The sequence below is a fragment of the Hermetia illucens genome, chromosome 1 (genome assembly GCF_905115235.1).
Source record: "Hermetia illucens chromosome 1, iHerIll2.2.curated.20191125, whole genome shotgun sequence".
Taxonomy (NCBI): domain Eukaryota; kingdom Metazoa; phylum Arthropoda; class Insecta; order Diptera; family Stratiomyidae; genus Hermetia; species Hermetia illucens.
In genome coordinates, this window is record NC_051849.1 from 30,545,166 (window position 1) to 30,569,306 (window position 24,141).

Sequence of the window (24,141 nt, forward strand, 5' to 3'; positions counted from 1 at the left end):
GTATCGTTCCATAGCATGATTCTCGCTGATCGGTGAACGAAAGTGCGCGAAGTAGCAGAGCCCGTAGGTGTGTCGATCGGAACGGTAATTAATATTTTACGCAAGTTGGCGATGAAAAAATTGTCGGGCCGATCGGTTGGTGCCGCAATTGTTCGCGGGGAAAACAAGCGGATGTTAATTTTGAAGCAGTGGTTGGAGCAATATAAGCGAAATCTGAAGGAGTTTTTGCGTCGAGTTGTCATCGTTGGTGAAACTTGGATTCATCATTATACACCAGAAACTAACAATCAAAACAATGGGTTTCTCCCGGTAAATCTGCTACAAAGAAGTCGAAGATGGTCTCATCGGCCGGAGAGGTTTATGGCGAACAACGTCATCCTTATGGATTTTAGAAAAAGGGACGATCTCTGGACAATACTAAAGTGAATTATTGGACCGCTTCGACAAAAAAATGAAGGAGCCACAGCCGCAATCGGGGAAAAGAAGGTGGTGTTTTACCACGATAACGCGCCGGGACATTCACTCGGAGTTGTCTCCAAACTGCATGAATTGTTCGCGCAATCAGCTCCGGCTCCCTACATGAGAATTGTCTCAACATGGTTGCCTCTAACAATTTTGTCATCAGAACGCAGGCCCTCGGTCTCGAGGATCTTTCATCATCGAAGAAGATCCTGGTCCCCTTGGCTGATCCAATACCACAGATTTTGTTCAAACGAACCCATTGCTCTTGAACCAGAAATATATAAGGGCAGTCTTGCAACTTTGCCAGTTTTGCCACCAGTAGATAGGAAGAAGCTTTGGCATGCTACAGGTTGATTTGACTAGCTCTTATGTTTGTAGCCATAAGTGCAGTTTAATATGAAAACCGCCGCTAATTGAAAAGTCTGCTGCGTTCAGTGTGGATTTCACCGGGGTTGGCAGCTTGTCCTCACCTTCCGCTGAAAGTTCCCCTTTCTTGCGTCGCCATACTTGGTGGTGTGGCAACTTCCATGTCCTCATTCCCAAGAAACTTTGCCTTCTTTCGCAGTGCCTTCCGTTGTCGTTGGCTAGAAGCCCTATCAGGTTCACGGAGTCCGGAGTTAGGCAACAGTGCCACCGACAGGTCGGCCCTAGTCAGATTTTCAGTTCCTCTCATTAAGCGAGCTGCTGTACGATCCTTTTTGGCATACCACGCCGTAGACACCGCGTGTAGGTTTTTCACTGAAGTGGAAAGCCTGTCTTGTACAGATTTCTCTGTTGGGGAACATGAATTAGGTGAGGATTACAAAATCTGTGCCTCGACCACGACCTGATTTCTCCGAGTCGCGGGTGGATTCCAAGTCTGATTTCTTACTACTTGAAGAGTTACAATCCTTTGTTTCCATCTTCATGTGTTTTTGGACACACTTAGTGTAGTAGTAAACTACCCCAAGTTCCCCGACCACGAGAAGGTGGTGTCCGAGGGAGAGACTCGACCACATACATAAACCCTACGCAACATTATGTTCTTGCTTTTTCTCAATATATCGATCTTTCAATTGTTTTCTGCGTTCAATTTTGGTGTGAAGGGATTTTGGACAACCCTGCATATGGGAAAAATCCGTATTTGTATCTTTATTCAGTTCTTCGCAATTTCCAAAAAAGCGAAAAAAAAACCGCCTCCTCACGGGATGACCCCCTTAAAAGAAAAGGAACTCCACACGTATATGGGAAGAGATCCGCTTGAAGGAAATGTTTATCTCCTGTCCACTCCTTTGGAGTATGGGGCATCCACACAGTCACACTACACTTCAGTTTCACTAAAATTAACTGATTCTCCCATGTGAAAAATGCAAAGATAGACGGAAAATTTATAATTTTTGGGTTAAGATTGTATTTACGGAGCAATCGGTGAACCTATCATATGTTGGAACTACATTGCTTGACTCGTATATCGCGCGGTCCTCGAAGGCCCTGAAAATAGAGGGAGGGAGGGGGAAGCTAAGATTCGAAATAGTAGAATCGTTATGAAGTTGTGAGTTGATGGAATGATGTGAGTTGATAAAATGCTACTTTCAGTTAAATCAACTGTTTTCAGGGTTTCTAACTGGTTATACACGTACATTGAAGTGCAATTGGAGACACAACACCTTATGCAATTAATGAGCATATTCTAACCTCACTAAAACTAGTTTTTGGAATTGATGATTTTATTTATTTCTCTAGCAACAATACAATCTTCTACTTGAAAGTTCACATCAATTTCACGATCAAATTTGGCTACCTAGTTGCTAAATGTATGTTTATCTTTTTTTTCGATTTACAATTTCTTCTCTTTATTACACATTTTTCCTTCTGATAAAATTATAGTGTTCATTTTCAAATGTTTCATGTTGGAACCAAAAGGCACTTTACATTGAAAAGTACTATACATTTCAAAATATGATATGAAGAGAAATAGTTTTCAGCACTACAAACAACGTATCCAAATACACAAATTACAGAATGAAAATCTAGAAATAATGCTATCACGATATCACCTACAAAGTAACTAGAATGTAAAGTACAGCAACACAATAAAATTATACTACAAAACAACACATTTATTTGTACTCTAATTGAAACACAATTACAAGAATTAAAACTATAGACGTACAACAAACACATGTAACTCTACTCGATATGATTTCTATAAGTGATTTGTTAAAGATGGTAATGGTTTCATATGTTTGGTAGTCGCGTGGACGGTTATGCCTGTTTTTAAGAGGTGATGGGATCATTTAATTTGTAGGTGGTTAGAAAACAGGAGCTACACAATCTTACTTTGTCTTCACATAATAAGACAATTTGATTTTGTTAATGTCTTTCGAATACTATAATATAACCCGTAATTCGACTTTTTTGAGCGCTAAAGGAAAGTGTGTACCTTCACGATTTTTAAATATATCTAAACCGAATGAAAAGTTTGTAGTTTGTATGAGGACCATTTCTCAGCCACCGCTTAAAAATCGACATAACACTCCAGTACATGCCGTTCATTACCATGGAGTAGGTTTCTGAAATGTTGGTTGTCCCGTTGAAATTGTCTACTATATGTGACTCTAGATCATCTTATATACTTCTCTATGAGCGCACAGACAGAATATATATATTTTTTGCAGCAATATAGCCTCTACTACAGGAATTTCACTAAGATTTGATTGCGATGAGCGTTTCGAAAATATGTAGCACAATGGTTGAATTTGGTACGTTTATTTCTCGAATATATACCCCCTTTAAAGTTTACCTTTAGACTATGTCTAATATATCACCACTGCGCATTTGGGATCTATGTTAACTTGGAAAGAGCATATAACCTCAGCAGGGAATATTGTATAATACTGCTCAGATATTGATTTTAAAAGTAATCTATTATATTTATTCTTTTCGCCTTGTTGCTTCCCAACTTCTTCCCTTTAAAATTCACTACGCTAGAACTACCACATTAAAATTAGCCTCCTTGAATCCAAACACAAAATGTTCTATGTTTTGTTTGTCTGTAGGGTTTGAGTGTAAAGCAAGAGACGAACTGGTGATGGCATAGAAGATACTTAGCGCATCGAAATAAGTTCAATTGTCTTTTTGTAGGAAAAAGGAGAAACTTCGTATCCACTTCAATCTAATTTGACTTCAGAAGGCTCCTCGACTCCACATCTCCCTAAGCTGATTGGATACTTATTCGTTTATGTGATGTCAATTGTGTATAGGTATAACCCTCAAGAATCAGTTCTTCTCTTCACTGACTCGTCTACTATACCTGAAAGATTTGTTGAGTGAGATCTATAGGTAACTTTTCTTTTGATAGCAAAGCCTGGATCAGCTTTCGCATCAGAGTTCAGTCTATTTCAGTAGTTTTCATGTGTTGTGGCAAACGCCGAAATTTACAGCGTTGCTTGTAAAATGATTTGTCCTGTTTTTGCCTGTGGAATGCTTTCGAAAAGATTCCATATCTTCATTTGTAAGAATAAATAAAATATATTTAGTAGTAAAAATTTTGATTTTAGCGTTGATAAACATAACAAAGAGAATAGACTTATAAAAACAATTTGAAAGTTGATAGTTTAGTGAGTTGAAAGTGAGAACAAATATATAAGTTTAGCAAATTGATACAATTCACCTTGAATCTCTCTTTTTACAAATCACAATCAAAAGATTTGCTACATTTCTTATTCGCCATCCTTTCGTCAACTTTTCGCATCGCCTCATATGATATTTACAATATTTGCACCAACGATGGACATGTGCTGGACAAAATAACAATGTGCACTTTTCTAGACATAATTTCATCTTTTTACACGATTTGTTTTGCTTACAGTCGAGGTCTGGATCACGACGCGAACCTTAATTGATTGGAATCTTCTGAATAGGGCCGAGCCGTGATCTAGACCTCAAATATGTTTTATAACGAAAAAGAGCAATTAACTTTAAGTAGGTACTTTGCGAGATTACTTTAACACTGCGCGGTTGATAAAATTCTGGTGTTTCATGTTTGGTTCATGTTAAATAGTCGCAATAGCAATAATGTTTTTACCATTCTACTCGTACTATCATGAATAACTATCTTCGGCATCATCAAATTGATCATCATCATCCTCGTCTTTATAGACGTTATTGCCGTCATCTTCCTCATCATCGTAATCCTCATCCCAACTATCCTCATCGTATGTTTCCTCATTATTGTATTCAATACTTAAAATTTCATACGATGTATTGGCTTTCTCGTCGGTAGTTGTTGTTGTAGTTGTCGTCGTCGTTGGTGTTGTAGTGGTTGTTATCGTCGGTGTCATCATCGTCGTTATATCACAGTCATTACTTTTTTGTATAGTTGCTAATAACGAACACGACGTTGTTGTTATTGGCGACGATTGACTCATATCGACAGCTGTTTTGGATCCTAAATGGGGGAATTTTGAAAAATTTTGAAGGTGTTGATGATTTGTTTGATTTCGTTCAAAGTTTATAGTTTCTTAACGCCAATTACTAGTAAATTTTAATGAAAAAGGAATACAAAAATAGAGAGGGGTATAAATGTTAGTAAGGCATAAAGTAAGCGCTATGTTACTAAATTCTACAATCACCCAGAATATGTTTTGTTTCAGTAAAAGGAGCAAGATTAAGCGCGGGCGTTAAGTGTGACATTTTGAATAACGCATTCAATTTTGACTTGACTATGACAATGCCTTGGGTTGATTTATAATTATCAACTGTTTACATTGGTGCGATTTTTTGCTGTTCTCCGTTTAGTTGATAAAAGTGCCTTCCGAAAATCTCATTCACATTCGTCATATTATGCTTTACCAATACCATTGCGTGGCTTGTTAACATAGTTTCCCATGTAGGTTGTAAGCTCTACCCAACCCTCAATCTCAAAGATCACGGCTACGGAAGATTTCGGTGTTTCCACTAAATTGATAAGACTAACTAGGCTAATCATGAACCATGTGTAGGCTACATTCACTATTAACAATGGTTTAAAAAGGATGACTGACGGTTTCGTTCAGAGCAAAGGCAACCCGTTAGACGCTGCCTTTGCCTTAGCATAACCAAAAGTGGCCACAGGCGGTAATCGCACCTTTATATAATATAAAATCGCAAACACAACATGAGTGTGAATTATTATCAAGTGAAACTGCTTTATATTAAGACTCAAACTATGCCGAAGCGAAATTATTTTACTTCAAAATTGAGGTGAGGTAGAGTCTAATGGGTTGCCACTGCAATGGCCGAAAGCGCCAGTTATCTTTTTGAAAATTTGGATATTTAACTTAAAACGAGGAGTCCGTGGATTACAAAAGTGGAAGAAAGTTTCTTGCCAATTGGTCCGGTCCGACATCAACTGTATGCGGACTTCAGACTTCCTCCATCCTGAAACAAAATAATGGTTTAAGGGGCCCTGGAAAAAATGGTCCGTGATGCTGATGTAAATCTGAGAGGTACCATTCTTTTCAAATCTACCCAACTATTGACCTATGATCACTGAGATGTACACACTGCCTTCATCCAGATAAAGCAGGCGATCTTACATTGCACATTAATGAAGGCAAGGCGAAGTAAATGGCGAAACAGTCAAAACTAAAAAAGAAAAAAAAAAAAAAACAACATTAAATAGCACCCGTTGACTGTGAAAATAGGAGAATACAACTTTGAGATCATTGATAAATTTCTCCTATCTAGAGTCGAGTCAAGGCTAACAAAGCATATTTCAGCTTATAAAAACTGTTCCGCTTGAAACAACAAGACTGAGGTGAGGCGGCGTTTGATGAATTGCCTCTATTCTGGACGAAATCGTAAAAAACTTGGGTGTTTAGCCCAAACATGAGGAATCCGTGGACCACAAGAGAGGAAGTAAGTTGCTTTCCAAGGAGTCCCGTCCGCCACCAAGTGGATGCGGACTCAGGAGGTGAGACCTGAGTCTAGACTCAGATTATCCACTTACTCAGGTGGGAGCCAATCTAATTGGGACCTAGTCCTTAACGGACCAGCCGAAGCAGGCCCATCTGTCAACACTCCTGACCCCAGGCTCCAATTGGCGCCACCTGCAGAGGCTAAAAACTTGCCCATGGGTAAGCACCTGTCCACGGAGAGCAAACAGATTTCGGGCAACCCGCCTCCGGGCAAAGCACAACTCAATGGCTGTGCCAACGTTGAGGGAAAGGATCGTTCAAGGCACCGACGGCTAAGGGGAAACCGAAGTGGCAGCGGTCCTCCGTCGATCCTAACTCTTCGACACAAAAGGCAGCAAAGAGGCTCGGCCGACAACGGCTAGCATCACACTCTCGGATCACAGACGCATTGATTTCGTAATGGGTATGGATCCACCTCCACCCACTCCATTTCGGAATCTGCGGTAGACAGGTTGGGTGACCTATAGAATAGAATTGAGCGCCCGAGTCACGATCCCTGGGAAGCGCATCAAATCCATTGCTGGAATTGAGAACACAACCCAGATTATCACAACAAGCATGAGAGATGCTTTCGAAGAAAGCTGTCCACTCAAGATGCTAAAGAAGGGTAAAACAACATGGTGGAACTCGGATTTGGCAAAACAGAGGAAAACGACAAGGATGCTCCTCAATCATGCTCTGAAGTGTGATTTAGCCGCTAGCTGGAATCGCTATAAAGAGGCGCAGAAGGCACTAAAGAAGAGTATAAACTCGGCTAAATGATCATCATGGACACGCTTTTGTGAAGAGACTAACTCTCTTGAGGCAACCTCGGATTCTGGTAGCCAGAAACTGAGTTATTTAAGCATTCAAAATTTAATCTCGGAGACAACAGGTGAATACAGCCCTCAACCGAGAGACTCGAATCTGGCATGCAAAGTAGTATTACTGGAGCGAGTAACATGGGCATTTAACTCGTTTCATAGATACAAGTCTGCAGGTCCGGATGGCATTATTCGTGCGCTAGTAATAGAGGGAATGGATGCCCTGTGTATATATTCGGAATATATGTCGCAAATGCCTAGCACATGCTTATATGCTAATTAACGGGCGTGATGAATGAATAACACCCCAAACCAGAGAAACGCACCAACACACAAAAAAACTTAAGATTGATCAGTCTAATGTCTTCTCTACTAAAAGGACTAGAAAGACTAGTAGATCGGTTCATAAGGGATACACATTCCTAAGTGGCCACTTCACCATAGGCAACACGCCTACCAGAAAGGCAAATCCACGGAGACAGCACTCCATGAACTTACGGCAAAAATTGAAAAGGGGATGTCCGAAAAAGAATACGCCTTAGGCGCATTCATGGACATCGAAGGTGCCTTCAATTATGACTCATTCGCGGCAAGACAGCATGGAATTGAACCGCTGCTAATCAGTTGGATCCTTCACGTGCTAGAGTGGAGAAAAAACTACTTATCGGTCGACCAGAAGTCTATTGAAGCAGGATGTCTTAGGGGCTGTCCACAGGGAGGGGTTCTCTCTCTACTGTTATGGCTCTTGGCAATGGATGCTGTGGTTCCTGGAGGAAAAAACGAAAATAAGAGGATGCGACCTACTGAAGTAAGACAGAGTTTTCCTCGTCTCTGCCGCGGACTCGTTCTGCGGCCAGACACAATTGTGTGCCAAGTGAATGAATTGTCGGCCGTGACCGTCACAGTAATTGGTGTTAGTATGTCCTACGATATTTGAATCTTTCGATCGAACGATTTTCCACGCTGATGAATTTAAACGGGAAGCAGACAAACGGGCAAGTGATCCCTGCCCAGGAAGAAGTGGAGAAGCGCTCCCTAGATGTGCAAAGTTCCCACGGAAAGTGAAGTCTTTGGACGAGTGCTGACTCTAATTGAAGTACTCGGTAAGCAGCGGAAGAAGACATTTCGAAAAGATCGCTCAGACTAGTAATTTAGGCAAAAATTGAAAATTTTTAATCGTTAGGTATTGAGGTACATGTATAATCAATTGAAAAATTTATTTGCAAAATTAAAAAGAAAACGCCACAAGAGACGACGCAGGAACCTTTTCCTCCACTTTTTCCTCTCGTCTCTCCTCCTTGTGGGTTGCTTCGCTTGTTTATAGGCTGTCCACAGACAAAATGTAGATGGAAAATGGAATGGAATCCAAGTCTCTCAATAACTGCCGTGGAAGTATGGGTTCCGCCCTTTTGATGTAAGTACCCAGCAGAATAGTTTCGCCTGCTCAAGACCCAATTTGCTCTAGCGTCACAGTGGATGCCACAGGATTTAACTACGCACTTTTTGAGCTGAATGAGGAAATAATTGACTCTTGACAAGTAACGGGGCCATCTTATTCCACTGAAGGTTCGCGGAAAAGGATACAAAATGTTCTAGCCCCAGCACCTTTTAGACAAAAAACTCGACTTGTCATCATCGATACTTTTTCTACTTGTTATCGGTGACGTTCTTCATGTTACCTTGGCTGGAGGTTATGAAGGGGTTCAATAGAAAATGTCATCCATTTTGGTTTGGAGTACCCTGTAGCGTAGAAAGTTCTGTTAAACAGTTTCAAATTGTATTGACTGCTTCGTTTCTAGATACTTTTAAAAACTGCCATGAAAAGATTTTCACCGTTGAAGCTGACAACAGTCATTAAAATCAACGCTAGCTTCTGCAAAGGGGTGAGGAGAAGTTATGTGTTGCAAAAACCTATAGCCCGTAGGTACTTTCTAGCTTCAGTAATAGTGTAGGCAGGCATTTGTGCCTCAGGGAAAATACCATTGGATTTAAGCGATAAGAAAAGTAAAGCCCATCTTAAGAGAGTGTCCTGAAACCGTGGTGACTGTAACACTTTGACAGAGACAGTTTTCCGTGACTTTGGAACAAAAAGATTGGTCCTCAAATTCTCCAGACTTGAACCCGATAGATTATTCTATTTGGTCAATCTTGGAACAAAAATGAGCACGACAATTAGTGCAATCGATACATTGGAAACTTTATTGACACCAGCATCGAGGAAATGAATTGAGGTCGGTTCCACATAATTGAAATGAATGAAAATGGTTTCTAAATCTAACACAAAAAGTCATTTCTGCACATGAGTAAGTAGGCACAAAGTAAAATTAGCGTAATGGATAACTAGATTTTAGTTGATTTGCTGTTTCTGTAGAATACGTGGCATTATCTTTCTATCTTGGGTCCGGAATGAATATTATGTGGAAAAATCGGGCCTTCGGGAGGTGTGGGGTGGGCGAAATCATCCCTTTTTAACCACCTAATCTAACGGGAGGCTTGATTGCAAGAAATTTACCTTGTCAATCCTACAATAACAGGAAAACGAAAACTTTCTCTAAGCTTGGAAAAAATTAAACAATGTCTGAAAAGTCGAATTGCTAAGTTCGGTGCACTCTCCCTGTGCATCCCTGTTATTGAATTATCATCACATCAAGGATATCACCTTATAAATTCTTCTTGAAAGAATATCTAGGATAATGCTAACACTAACATGTCCTTTAATGACTGATTTCCGGGAAAGCTGCGTCGTTGCGTTGGAGTTTTAATAAACTATTAAAAAAAAAAAAAAATAAGTTGAACAAATGAGACGTTATGTGCCGTAGATGCTGTGAAAATCAATATCCCTGATATAGTAACCTTAGGCACTTCAAGGAATAATTTTGTGAACCTCCAGCTCAAATTTTCTTTCAGAAAAAAAAGCCAAAAATCTCTTAATCTTGCTCCTCCATACCTTCCTAAGACTACAAATTTCCGTCGAGATTCGCTTGACTGCTTAAAGTTTATACATTAAAAAACAATGTTACAGAATCGTTAGACCAATCTTATAGAAAAATTAGACCAATTTCGTTAGCTAAAGCTGCCTTCCTTACATTTTTCACATTTTAAACATCACTACTACTGTCATTTCTAATTAATCTCAAATCCACACTATCGTCCATGTGAATATCATTTAGAACTTTTGTTACTTTCGATATTTCATTCAATTTACAATGGGGAAAGGGATCGTCTGCATTCAAGTCATTCAGACTAACAACATCATAGATTGCAAACTTCTCCCGGATTTTCTTTTCGCATATATTGTTCTCAGATTTCGATAAGATCAGTTGAGTATTTTCAGCTTTCAGGAGCATTTTCTCCGGGCAACACATGGCCTTGTTGTCGTAGGTCTTTTTAGCGTGATACGGCGACTGAGAAATTGAACAACAAGATAAGTTCATATTGCACCTGGTATAATCGCCGCTATTGAAATCACTTATAGCTCTGGAAGGTGATGGTGTTGCACTGTTGGAAGCTGCCTTCTTTGGCTGACACAAGTGCGTTTCCGATTGACTGTTGATCATTTTACTGTTTGAGATCTTTTCAAAAGCTTCATTTTTCGCACTATTACTTGCAGAACAGCTTAAACACATAACTTTCCCAATTTCACATCGATTCTCGTCTGTCTGGAGGGACAGTTCCACGTCTGTCGATTGTGGTGGATGGAAACTACCCTGTAGTAACTTAACACTACTATCTGACCTATCATTCCCGCTTGTTGAAGAACTATGGGTTGAGTTATTTGCATCACTAGTTAATGTATTTTTTGTGTTTATGTTAGTTTTTACTGGGCTGTTAGTAGTGCAAGTATTGGCATTAGTTGAAGTTGTTAGGTAGGTAGCATCTGCTTGTTGTTGATTTTGCGTTGTACTTGTTGTGTAACTCATTACATTGACTGTTTTACCTGCTGTTGTTGTTTCCACTGGATTCGATGGTGGTGGCTGGTAGTGAAGTTGGATGGGCTGATGTTGACGCTGGCTACTCCTTCGATGCACCATTAGTGATTTATGCGGTTGAGAATGCTGCGATTCAACTGAAGTATCGATTGCCATTGCACTCATTTGTGATGTTAATTGCGATGATATGCTGCTCTCAATATTTTGTTGTTGGACGGATGAAGATTTATCTAAAGCAGAAATAATATGTAAGTTAATTTTGATTATAATTTTCTAATAATTTAATATATTTGCCCCAAGTAGTTACAATAGGATATATTTGATTTCTTTATCACATTAAAGGGTATCCTAAATCTTTCCCAGTTTCAATAGTTTTTGAACAAGTGGAACGCTTGCCAAATGGCACCAATAAAACTCTGACTGGGATAACTACAAACACCACTTTATCACAACTATACACAATATCGAGCGTCGTGCACTAGAACTCGATGATAATGACAGTATGAGAGAAGCTTTTAAAGAAAACTGCACATCCAATATGCCACCACGGTGGAAGTTGGATTTAGCAAAACAGAAGAAATCGACAAGACTACTTCTCACCCGAGCACTGAATCTGCTGTTGGCTAGAATCGATTCAAAGAGGCTCAGAAAGCTCTAAATAAGATCATTAGGTCGACTAAACGATTATTATGGAGGCCATTTTGCGAGGAGACTAACTCGCTTGGGAAACATTAAAAATTAGAAGTAGAATTGCCAAAGAACCTAGCCAGCAGCTTAGAGATACACAGAAAGCGATGATGGAATGGTAAAGTATTTGCTTTCCTGGATTTCCTAGACAGCATCCATAATCTTAGACCAGGATCAACAGATGCATACATCCTTAAACCAAAATAGTATTACTTGAGCGGGTAAATTGTTCATTTAACTCGGCCCATAGAGACAAGTCTGCAATTCTGTATGGGATCATTTTTCCTCTAGTAATGGATGGATTGGATTTCCATGGTCTACATATTCGAAATATATACCGTATGCCGCGCAGAATTGAAAGCATAATTTGAAACAAACGTGGATGAACAAAATATGAATAACGCCCATTTTAATAAATTCATTATCTTTTTACCCTTTTTGGAGCATAATTTATTCTATTTCACAGTTCAAAAGGCAACATTTCAAAATTTACAAAAATGTACATTCCTAGGTGGTCACTTCACTATAGGCAACATGCCTGCAAGAGAGGCAAATCCAACAATCCATGACCTCAATGCAAAAAGAGAGAAGGGGATATCCGAAAAAAATGCGCATTAGGCGCATTCATGGGTATTTAAGGTGCTTTAAGTTGTGCCTTATTTCCGGCCAGAATCGACCCATTGTTAATCAGTTGATTATTTCACATAATGATGAGAGAGGGATTCTCTGTCCTCTGTTATGGCTCTTAGCAATGGACACCTTACTATGGCTTTTGAAGGACACACGCTATCCATCATATCAGAGGCGGAAATCCAGCTGGTGCAATGAGTCAAGTATTAGTACATTAGTACACCAACGAGTAAAGTAGGAAACACAATTACGATGCGAGCGGAATGCGAATGAGAGAAGCTGCGGACCGCACGCAGCTTCAATGTATAATGAAGATTTCAGGTCGGCAAAGTTCGTTCTACGTCGGTAAGGTCCGTTATGATGAGAGATTGCATTTGGAATTTGGCGGCGATTTCGTTTTCGGCTGCTACTTTTGAATATAATTGATTTGGTCCGGTCCAACATCATGGATTTGCACTTAGGATCCTTATCAAAAACAATTGAATGATTTTTTTTGAGATCTGCGGAAGGCACTATTTGCGTTGCAAGTGCTAATTATTAATGTCACTTGCATTAGTCCCGTCGCTTCCATTTATAAAAATCGAATTTAAGCCATTTAGTGGCATTTAATTGCATGATTTTCATAACATAAAATATGCACGCAGGTTGATTGTCCGCGCACAAAATCGCGGCATTGTCTTCAAGTTTCTACAATTAGCGTATGAATCTTCCTATATTTTATGTTATGAAATTCATAGAATTAAATGCCACCAAGAGCGCACATACCCCCGGCTTAAATTAATTTTTTATGAATGGAAGCGAGGGGACGTGTCTTAATGATTAGCACTTGCAACGCAAATAGTGCCTTCCGCAGTGCTCAAAACGAATTCATTCAATTTAATTACAGTCAACAATTACTGTTGAAAATAAAAAGCGACACCATATTGCAAATGATGCAAAAAACTTTTATCTGTCACGCATCACAAAAGTTCAATTTTCCGAATTTTTTTGCGTGCCGCATTGTGCATCGGACTTGTTGTATATTGCCTCATAGAAGTCCTTGTAATGAACTTAATTTGACATATCTCACTCCGAACACACGCAGTCACTCCGGTGTTGCGTTTGGGCTTTAAGTCATGGAAGATGTGTTTTCGGAAATCGAATATGGAACTGACTTGACCTCTCGGAAAAATAGCGACCATATTCCAAGCATTTCATTGGCAGCAGAAGAATATTTGCAAGAAAAATGCCAGGGTTGCACCATTCGAATTTGTTCCGACAGTCGGACAGCGTTGTCAGTATCAAACAACGGTATATCAAGCCAGTTGGTGTGGAGAAGTCACCAGTTGCCGCTGAAACCTGGCCGACTAAACAAAACATTCCTGATGTGGATGGTAGGGCACTCGGACATCACTGTAATGAGGAAGACTGGTCAAGGGCCTCGATCCACAATGGTGGGACTAGAGCAAGAAGAGTACATAAAGGAGAAGCAAATCAAGTTTCCGGGTGGCAGGCATATATGCGGGTTAGGTACGAGTGTGTCGATGACGCCTAGATGGTTTTCCAACCGCTTGCGTCACATACACGACGTTAACACCAGGAAAAAAAATGCGCTGAATTTTTCACGCGCAAGTGATTGAGGAACGTCGAAGATGTACAATTCTTTTTTTTGCGACACAAATTCAAGCAGTGCGCCGGAGTCGAAGAGTCCTGTTTGTAGTTTCCTTGGACCGACCATCCACTGCCAAATGTAGAATGAAATTGGAAGAATTCGCACAGCCGAATGGAGAATTTTGAGCTACTTGAATTTCTGCTAGCAGGCGAAAATCTTTGTGAAAAATCCGGGGCCGCTAGAGTGGCATTTTTGTTGTTCCTTAAGAAATGGGACATAAGAACCCTAGTAGGGCTTTTAATGGAACACTGCTCTTTAAACTACCACATGGACAAATTGTGGTGGTGTTCGCCAATTTGAGCCCTGCACTTTATATGCGACTGACCGGCCTACTCAGATCAGAGATGAAAATATCTCAGCAAGGTTTACTTCAGCGAAGAATTTTTGCACTCTCTACCTGAAGAATGATATCAGATTCACCATTGAATAGGCGATCTCCGGCAATGGGCCTCACAAAAGGCTTGAGTGGTTGGGGCAGACGCCCTCCGCACTGAACTAAACTATGTAACTTTCGGAGTCACTAAACCCTGAAAGTAATTCATTAATTGGCTCTGCAGCAACTATATCCAAATGAAGGTCAGTGAGAAAAAACCCCTCTATCACACAGCAAATAAAAGGTTGTGCAATTGGCTAGTTTGTAAGAATATCAAACTTGAATCAAAGGATGATGATGGCCGACTCCAATGAAACCGATACGGCATACATTATTTGCTATCAAACTTACAAGAGAGAGAAGTGGCGAACCCACTCATACTAGCTGACCCTGCTATCGTTTACATTAACTGCCAAGCTGCTACGCCATCCCAATCAAACAACCATTTTTTTTAAATTTCAGTGAATGAGAGAGAGCTAGTCAGGTGGTCGGATGTTAAATTTGTATAAACTTTCTAGTTCAAACTCTAGTTGCCTGTCCCACAACTAACTGAGTCGATAATGAGTTGTTCTTTGCAATCCCTTGACCCAACTTGGCAGCCCTTCTGCTTTTCGGGCAGAATATTGTTGGTCTCGAGGTGCGCATTGACCTTTCCACTAATAATGGACGTCATGAATTTGTAGAGGGCTGGTAAGCAAGTAATCGGTCTTGTGTCCGCGGAGTCCTGCACCATAGGTAATTCCGGCAGTGAGGAAAGGTGGAAATTCCGCCGGCCGACTAATGACCTGATTTATGTAATGTGCCAAAAGACTGGTCAATTTTTTTATACCAGAAATTCTGTACCCGATTCAGACTAGGACCACTTTAGTTCTTTGGCTCTTCGATAACTCCGCAAAATGCATGTCAGGTGCTTTCGTCACCGAAAACTGTATGGTCTGGACACTCTGTTTGGATTCGTAGAGAGATCTGAAAAAAACTCTGCTGGTTCCTCGCGTACGTTGCATTCTGAACACGTCTGCAATGACTTTCACCATACTGTCGAAGCCGATTGCATACGACAGAAAGTTTCTGCTTTAGTGTATTCAGAATTTCAACTACGGGTCTTTCACTGTTGATGGCATAGTTGCTGTAAACCCTTGGCACATTATTTCTTACCCGTCTATTTTTTGTTATACAGTAGAATCCCGATAATTCGTATCGTCAAGGGACTGATGAGTTAGTACGAAATATCGCGATTACCAACTATCGGGAGGGCAAAGTAAAGAAAATTAACGTTGGGGACCTGTAAAATTGTACGAGTTAGCCGGAAATATCGGGATTCCACTGTATTATTTATTTTAATATTTTTTCTTTTTACTACTTTAAGTTTATTCTTTTGGTCTTTTTTTCATTTCCTTTCTTACTTTTATTTTTAGTTTATGTTTTTAGTAATATATAGTAATAGTACGGAAGGACGCGGTTCAAATCTTACTGGTGGCAGTGGAATTTGTATCGTGATTTGACGTCGGATACCAGTCGACTCAGCTGTGAATGAATATCTGAGTCAAATCAGGGTAATAATCTCGGGCGAGCACAATGCTGACCACATTGCCTCCTAGTGTACCGTTACGGTCTTGAATGAAGTGGTCTAACACACTTCAAGGCCCTGATAAAACATGGATTGTTGCGCCAACGATTATTATTATTTTAGTAATATTCTTTTGTATTTTTTTAAATATAAAAAAAATGAATCATAGTTAAAATGTATTGCAGTTTAATCCTTTTGATTTGAGGAATTCACTTTCCCCATTTTCCCCTTCAATCCCGCAAAATTATGCAAGGTCCGTCTTCCAATGTAATGGCCTGAGGATGCCAAGCTAGGGAGGGAACCTTGCAAACCGCACCTCAACATACTTTTGAAGCAGGAGAAGCATCGATTGGTTCCGGTTCCGGAGTTTTACGGATCCATGCGCGTGGCCGAACCGTTACTTTTCTTTTATTTTCATGACCGTTCGTTATTTTCTCAGGATCCGGTGTGAACCTACGCATCGCAAAAGTCATGTGAATTTTTGTAAAATGACACGTGAGAGATCGCAGCGTTCGAAGGACCCCACCCACATTCCCGAGCTTGACTGACACAGAGGCGTGCAAGTACGTGTTGACGGAGCAGTTCGATGGATTCGCCATCTTTTTAGGTTTTCGGAATGGCTCTCTCCTCTTGGTCATCTCAGGCCACTTAGGAGCCATTTTGTCATTACAACTTTGGGGTTTTTACCTCCTCACATTGTATTATCTTATAATGGATACTCCTCGACTTGTTACCAGAACGGCAATAAATAGGATTAAACGCATAAATACCAAATTTTTTTTCGAAAATTAGTCTTAATAAAACTTATGAAGTTCGCGCACCACGTCTTCATAATAACAAAGTGGCGAAAATATATTACAATTCTGTTTGAAAACAATATAAAAACATATTTCCCTAATATAACAAAATCAATACCACTTACCACATTTATCGTATACAAAACAATCATCCCGTGATTGTCCGTTGATTTTTTCTTCCTTGTCATCGTCAGCCACTTCATCACCGTCAATCATTGAATCTTCATCGACTAACGACAAACTGTCTTGCGGCGAAGTTGTCGACAGCGCAGTAGCACTAGAATACATTGGTTGCTCTGAAAAATATTTTTCTGGATTCGCTTCTAATGGATCACATGGAATAGTCCAGGCGAAATCGAATACAGCAGGATTGATTTCTTGATTAACCCATGGGTGGGCCATAAGCTGGCGCATTGTACACCTTGTCCGGGGATTTTTATCGAGCATTGAAAAAAGCAGGTTCTCAAGATTGGCACTAACTTTATGCGGCATAATGAGTTCCGATCTGAGAGTTTCCTCGACATCAAGGAATGGATTCTCGAAGAACATTAAAACATAGAGGGTTACACCAAGTGACCACATTTCTAACTCAGGACCGGCATATTTGTTACCTGCCAGCACTTCTGGGCTGCAATATTCTGTAGTACCGAAGAATGTGGAAAACAATTTTCCTTCTTCCATAAAAGTGGCGGATCCGAAATCGATGAGTTTCACATGGAAGTTCTGGTCGATTATAATATTCTCATCTTTTATATCACGATGCAGGACATTTAAGGAGTGTAAATAGTTGACGGCATTTGCTATTTGCCGGAATATGAAACAACCTAGTTTTTCGTCAATCATCGGACGGCGATCGATAAATTCAAATAAGTCCATTCCACAACCATGTTTCTCCATGACCAATTGGAAAAATTTCTCATTCTCAAATACGTCATAGACGGTGACGATATTTGGATGCTTGAGAGTTGTTAGTAGATAGATCTCCATAGGGATCTCTTTCTTGTCCTCTGTTAGTATCATCTGTTGCGGACAAAGTTTTTCTTTTAGAATGAATTTTGCTACGACTAATAAATGATCGGAGTTCCTATAGGCCAATTTAACGTATCCATAGGCCCCTTTTCCAATTTGCCGCAGGGTCGTATAGTATTTACTGAATTCCCCACTAATTTGTTCCTCATCTTCAAACTGGGACATTAGGGATACTGAGTTGGGCCGACTACAATTCTGAGCAGCAGTATTCTTAATCGCTTGCCCTAAAGAGTTTTCAATTGTACTTGTGATGCTATTAAAAGTTAACGTAAGGTTCTGATGCCGGATATCGTCATCCAAGTCGTAAACGGTGTCTGGATCACGACATATCCAGACGCAATAAGCTTTCCGTCCACATGGCAATGTTTGACATGAGATCGTATACAAAATATCTAGAACATTTCCATCGGAATGAATTGCTTCACCTTTGTATTTTCCATCAGAGTAGGATATAAGTTTTGGCTCACACAGAACATCGGGAGTTGATGTTAAAGCAGCCAGGCCGGACTCTAATTCGCACTTTGGTAGACTTTCACTGAAATTCGGTGTTGTAGGACCCACATTGCTTTTAGATTCATCTTCAAACGAGCCTACAGAAACTAACCCAGCCGCAATATCTGATGAGTTGTATTCTAGATTGTTTGGCGTTAGATTTGCTGAGATGGAGTATTGGTTGCTTGCATCGTTGACAGGGGTAAGTAGGTCGTTCTCGTTTACATTCCCTGCGTCTGGGGTACTTTCGATTGCTTCACTGATCATCATTGAATTGCGTCGTTCTACTGCATTGCCTGTTTTATTCTTAATATTTGCCGCATTCTTATTATTCTCCACATTCTCACGAGTAAGGATATCAGCTGACACGGACTTTAGTAGGTTTGATTGTTGATCAGAAGAGGATAGCGAACCTCCTCCGCCTCGAATAAAATTTGCTTTTTCTGCCATACTCTGGGCTGTTAGTAACTTTTCAATGCTATTTTCACTTCCTATTATGTCGCTGTCAAGTTTCGTGAAATCTATTGAATGTCGGATCGATTCACTAACAGGCCTTTGGATAACTTTTCTAACTTCTGGTTCGGTTTTTGGGAAGCTTTTCTCACAGATAGGATCCGTCTCTGTTACTGATTCATTATCTAGTGACGATTCTGTGGCATTTCGACTGCGCGTCATGCCTAGGTATTCTAGTTCTTGGCCAAAATTTGGTATCAATTTAGTTATGTGCTGATTTAGAATTTTACTTTGTGCGTATCCAAACATTAACATCGAGAAGTGGTGGTTGCAAGATTCAATGACGCCATATTCGTCAATCACTATCAAACCGCTGATATTTTGGAAAACCCAAACTGTAATTAAGTACAAGCCACTGTTTGCATTTGATAATCCGCTATCATTGGTATCTGATTCAGGATCATGGTGACTTATCAATAGGCATAAAGGGAACGAGATCCCATCACTTGTTTTCCCAGTGGCCTTTTGTTTCCTCACTTGTTTTGAGATTACACTGTTATCTGCATCAGGAAGAGTTATCGCTGGAATTATCACCGAGATTTCCATATCAATGAACTGATGTAGAGACTCAAATTGAAAAATCATTAGAGCATCCGTCGTCGCGCTCGTAATAATTCCATTTTTGTCGACAACGAATTGGCAAACACGTCTTTCCACAGGTTCTGCTACAGCAAGACATCTGCCATCTTGATCAATTTGTCGGATCCACAGAGACACGGCAACTTTGGTGTTTGATTTTGTATTCATTTCAACTACCTGAAAGTGGAAAGGTTATATTAGTTCCCGATAAATTGAAGGTACGATGGAGTTACCTTCCCGCTCAACAATACCATGGTCCCATCCTCACTATTTAGTTGGCCTTCCGCCAATGCACATACATGACTTTTATTTTTATTCGTAAGCAAGTCAGAAAACTGCATACTACACAGTTCTCGGGACGAATATCCCAATAGTTGGCATGCATTATTGTTAACAATTAGGATTTGACTTGTCCTTGAGTCCATCGTGAAAACAGCTTTGTTTGGATTTATGCCTGACTTGGGAACCCGCATCAAGCAATCCGACGCGGATGTGATAATGGATGCATTAAAAGGCGACCCCGCTGCTGGCGTGAAGCAGCCTTTTATGCGCCGTAAATTGAATCGAAGTCCATTGGACCCATCAACTGCAAAAATATGATTGATTCGTGATACACTATGCAATTAAATAAGTAAAAATTGTGATAACTTGCCTCTTATCTTGTCCATATTGTCGAATTTTTTTCTCATCGGCGTCGCCAGATCTATTTCATAGCGCTTCAGCTGTCGTTTTGAGATCCGTGGGAAACTCTGGTTACCTTCAAAAGACTTATCGGGGCATGCACTCAATGCTTCCGACCGTCGATTTATGCCAGCTCTGTGTGGAGTATTTAAAAAATTACCCATATAGTCTCTGGTACGTGAAGACTTTTTAACATTAAGACCAAAAGAGAAAACAAGGTCATTTTTTGTAATATTGCCAATTGAAGTGTAATGAAGTGCAAATAAGTAGTGTACCGAAGTCAAATGAATCGGAACCATTTACTCAAATTTGTGGTATTCAGAGAGGTATGTAGCCTCCCCTTCCATTAGTTCTTGCCTTTATTTCCACATAACACGATATAAACTTGGCAAATGGCTTCGGAGCTTGCAATCAATGTAAACGTTGGCGGACTCTCATTTCAATAATTTAGCTGTTCTTAAAATAGAATAATAATAATTTCCTTATTATCTGTTCCGCATTGATTCTCGCCCTCCATTTCTGACAATGTAGGGCAACGACATATCCGTTTCCGTGATGATGGCAATTAGAAATGGATATTGTGTCATATCTTGTCTTGGAGTGAACTATACTGAACTGGGAATGCCAATCGTCGTTGATGCAAGCAAAAAGCATAACAAATACATGTTTGTTTTGCTCATTACAAATATTAATGTCAACAGATGTGCGGAATTATATTATGTCGGCAATAAATTATCTAAATCCCCTTGGCATCCAATGTTATGGTCACCAAAGCCAAATTATTTATTTTTTATGTAAATGTCAGACAGGATAAATCTGCTCGATTGTGCTTCCAATTAACTTTTGTTGATTTTGGTGAAAATAAACTGGTCTGAATGGAATAAAACTCATTTTCGCGATTGAAATTTGAAAAGCAATCGCTGAAAAAATGGGTTATGAGACTATATGTTTCACCCAAAGGGTAGTATAGGTTCAAGGGCAAAACGTGGATTGGTACCCACGATGAAGCATAAAACCTGGGAAACGCCTGCTGAACCAACACCAACAGCTCTACTACCAAAACCTATCTCCACCTCCACGTGTTGATCGTTGGGAGTTCTTTCTTTATGAAAAACTGCAGACGAAGAAGGATGAAGGCGAGTCTCCCGCGCCTAAAAACGGGACAAAATGTACCAACTGGTCCTCCAGGTTGGGGGTTGGGGGTTGGGTAGGGCTGACAACCCTACACGAAAAACCGATGTTACGAAGCCACGGAAAGCGCCTTGGACAGGATGGATTTCAAAACGACGAGCCGGGCAACGGCAACGGATTAACGATTTGCGCATTTTCTCATGAAACGTGCGTTCCCTGTTCAGACCGAATTCTGCTGAGAGCAGCTAGCCGACACTCTGTCCCAATATAAGGTTGATGTAACAGCGTTGCAAGAGATGCGATCGACCAGGTTTCGTATAGCACTAAAGCGGCCAACCAGTAAACCATGTGTTCGGAGTAGGTTTCTTAGTCAGCCAAAAAATGAAACCTGCTGTTATCGACTTTGAAAATATAAGCGAACGGCTATGCACTCTGCGTTTGCGAGGCAAGTTTAGAAATATAAGCCTCATAAAAGTTCACGCCCCTACAGAGTCGGAAAAGGATACTTTCTACGTGGCAGTTGAGCGGATCCTCGAAGCCTGTCCCAAGTATGAAATCAAAACCATACTTGGAGATCAAGTAGGGATAGGGATATCAATGATAACGGACTGCTGATTATTCAGTTAGCAGTATCGTACGAAATGGTTGTTGGAAGTACCTGGTTTGCGCGGAAAGCCGTCCACAAACATACGTGGGCCTCTCCAGAGGGGATCCACTTTCAACTAAATTGACCACGTGCTGATTGAACGCCGCCACCTCTCAGCCTTGATGAATTTCAGAACATATAGGGGGCCAATATAGACTTCGACGACTATCTCGTTGGCATAGTGCTCCAAGCTCGAATAACGACACCACCTACAATCCCCTCTGACAATCAGGTGTGAATGAACACTGAAGCCATTCACAACACAGCCTCCGCAACATCCATAAGGGCGAAATGGATGCCGCAATAACCGCAGTCAACAGAGATCCTGGAGACGAAGCATCAACAAATGATCTTCACAACCACCTGAAGAACGTTATCATTGATACGGCCACAAAGATACTTGGCCCCAGCCGCAAGAAAAGTCGGAAAGGCGCGCAAGTTTTACCAACACGTTAGCAGGATGAAGCCTTATACACCTCGATGCTCATCCTGTCGAGACGTAGAGGTAAATCTGATTTCCGACAGAATGGGGCATATTGGAACAATGGGTTGAGTATTTTGATGAACTGCTCAACAACCAAAATATCGGCGAGTTAGAGGTCCCGCCAACTGGAGACGACGCACAAATGCTGCCACCACGAAGCATAGAAGAAACAGTCCGTGCAATTCATCGGCTTAAAAACCATAAGTCGCCAGGAGCCGATGGAATTGCAGCCGAATTGGTTAAATATGGAGGCGATCAGTTACACCAAGTGTTTCTTCAACTTGTGCTCAAGGTGTGGGGTAGCGAAGCAATGCCTGACGACTGGCAACGAGGCATTACCTGTCTCATACATAGAAAGGGAGATATCACACAGTGCAGCAATTATAGAGGTATCACTTTGCTGAGTACCATCTATAAGATATTCTCCGCTATCTTGCTAGGCCGGATAGCCCCATACGCCCAAAACATCCGCCCATACCAAAGTGGCTTCACTCCAGGAAAATCAGCACCAGATCAGATTTTCTCTCTGCAGCAAGCGATGGAAAAACTGTTGGAATATGACCATTAGTTGCACCATCTTTTCATAAACTTTAAAGACGCCTATGACAGCATAGCCAGGGTGAAACTCTACACGGCCATGAGAGAATTTGGTATCCCAACGAAATTGATAAGACTGACTAGGCTGACGCTGACCAATGTGCGAGGCCAGATAAAAGTAGCAGGATCACTCTCATTCAACATCAACAATGGTCTAAGAGAAGGGGATACCCTATCATGCGTCCTCTTTAACCTGGCCTTGGAGAAAGTGATTCGCAATGCAGATGTTAATACAAGAGGCACCATCCTCTTCAAGTCCGCCTCTACTGGCCTACGCTGACGATATTGACATCATGGGAAGAACAACCCGAGATGTACAGTCTACCTTCATCCAGATCGAGTAGGCAGCGCGAGATCTCGGGCTGCAGATTACAGATTGTACATGGTGACAACGTCAGCGTCAAAACCAAAACCAAAAGAACGAACAACATCGCATCGCACTGGTGAAACGAAAAGAAGGAAGATATGAGACTACAACTTTGAGAAATTTCTCCTATCTAGGGTCGAAAATCACAACCGATAATAGCTATGACGATGAAATCCGCGCAAGGTGGTTGGCTTCCAACAGAGCCTATTTCAGCTTACAAAAACTGTTTCGCTCGAAGCGTCTCACCATAGGGTCAAAGCTCTTACTGTACAAGACAATGATCTTGCCAGTCCTTATGTATTCCGCGGAGACCTGGAGTCTTAGCAAAAAAAAACTACGAATTCTTGGCCACGTGCAAGAGAAGAATCCTCCGATGAATTTTTGGCCTTCTACATGAGGATGGACGATTCCATAGTCTATATAACGACGAAATCTATGAGTGATACCATGACCGCCTGGTTGTGGATAAAATTCGGCTCAACAGGTGGCGGTGGACAGGTCACCTAATCCGTATGGATGAGAATAATCCAGTCCGGAAAGTTCATAAGGGCAATATCTATGGTAGAAAAAGAGGATGAGGCAGACTCTATCTGAGATGGAGTGATGGCATAGGTCAAGACACCAGACAGCTTTTAGGGAAATCAAATTGGTGGACCTCGGCGCAAAACCGGGTTGTTCGGAGTTACGTTCGCCTTTGATGATGAACGTGGGTGTTGTGTCTCGATTAGTATTAAAAATAAGTTAGTATACCGGGACGGACGCTTTGGGTATAAAGGTTTTGTGT

At 40.8% G+C, this 24,141-nt stretch overlaps 1 protein-coding gene across 2 annotated transcripts in view; it reads right to left on the reverse strand.

Annotated features, from left to right (window-relative positions):
- Positions 1 to 2,150: 2,150 nt before the first annotated feature.
- LOC119650796 (PAS domain-containing serine/threonine-protein kinase) overlaps positions 2,151 to 24,141 on the reverse strand; it is a 34,089-nt gene continuing 12,098 nt past the window's right edge. Inside the window, exons 3-7 of one of the 2 annotated variants that reach the window (XM_038053939.1) lie at positions 20,104 to 20,267; positions 19,685 to 20,037; positions 16,964 to 19,628; positions 11,142 to 11,363; positions 2,151 to 4,891 (exon numbers count right to left, since the gene is read on the reverse strand). In XM_038053939.1, the coding sequence (XP_037909867.1) occupies positions 4,545 to 4,891; positions 11,142 to 11,363; positions 16,964 to 19,628; positions 19,685 to 20,037; positions 20,104 to 20,140 (3,624 nt within the window). In that variant the 5' untranslated portion in view covers positions 20,141 to 20,267 and the 3' untranslated portion in view covers positions 2,151 to 4,544. Of the gene's footprint in view, positions 4,892 to 7,901; positions 11,364 to 16,963; positions 19,629 to 19,684; positions 20,038 to 20,103; positions 20,268 to 24,141 lie in introns of those variants that run through there. The other variant, XM_038053933.1, reaches the window with a different exon arrangement.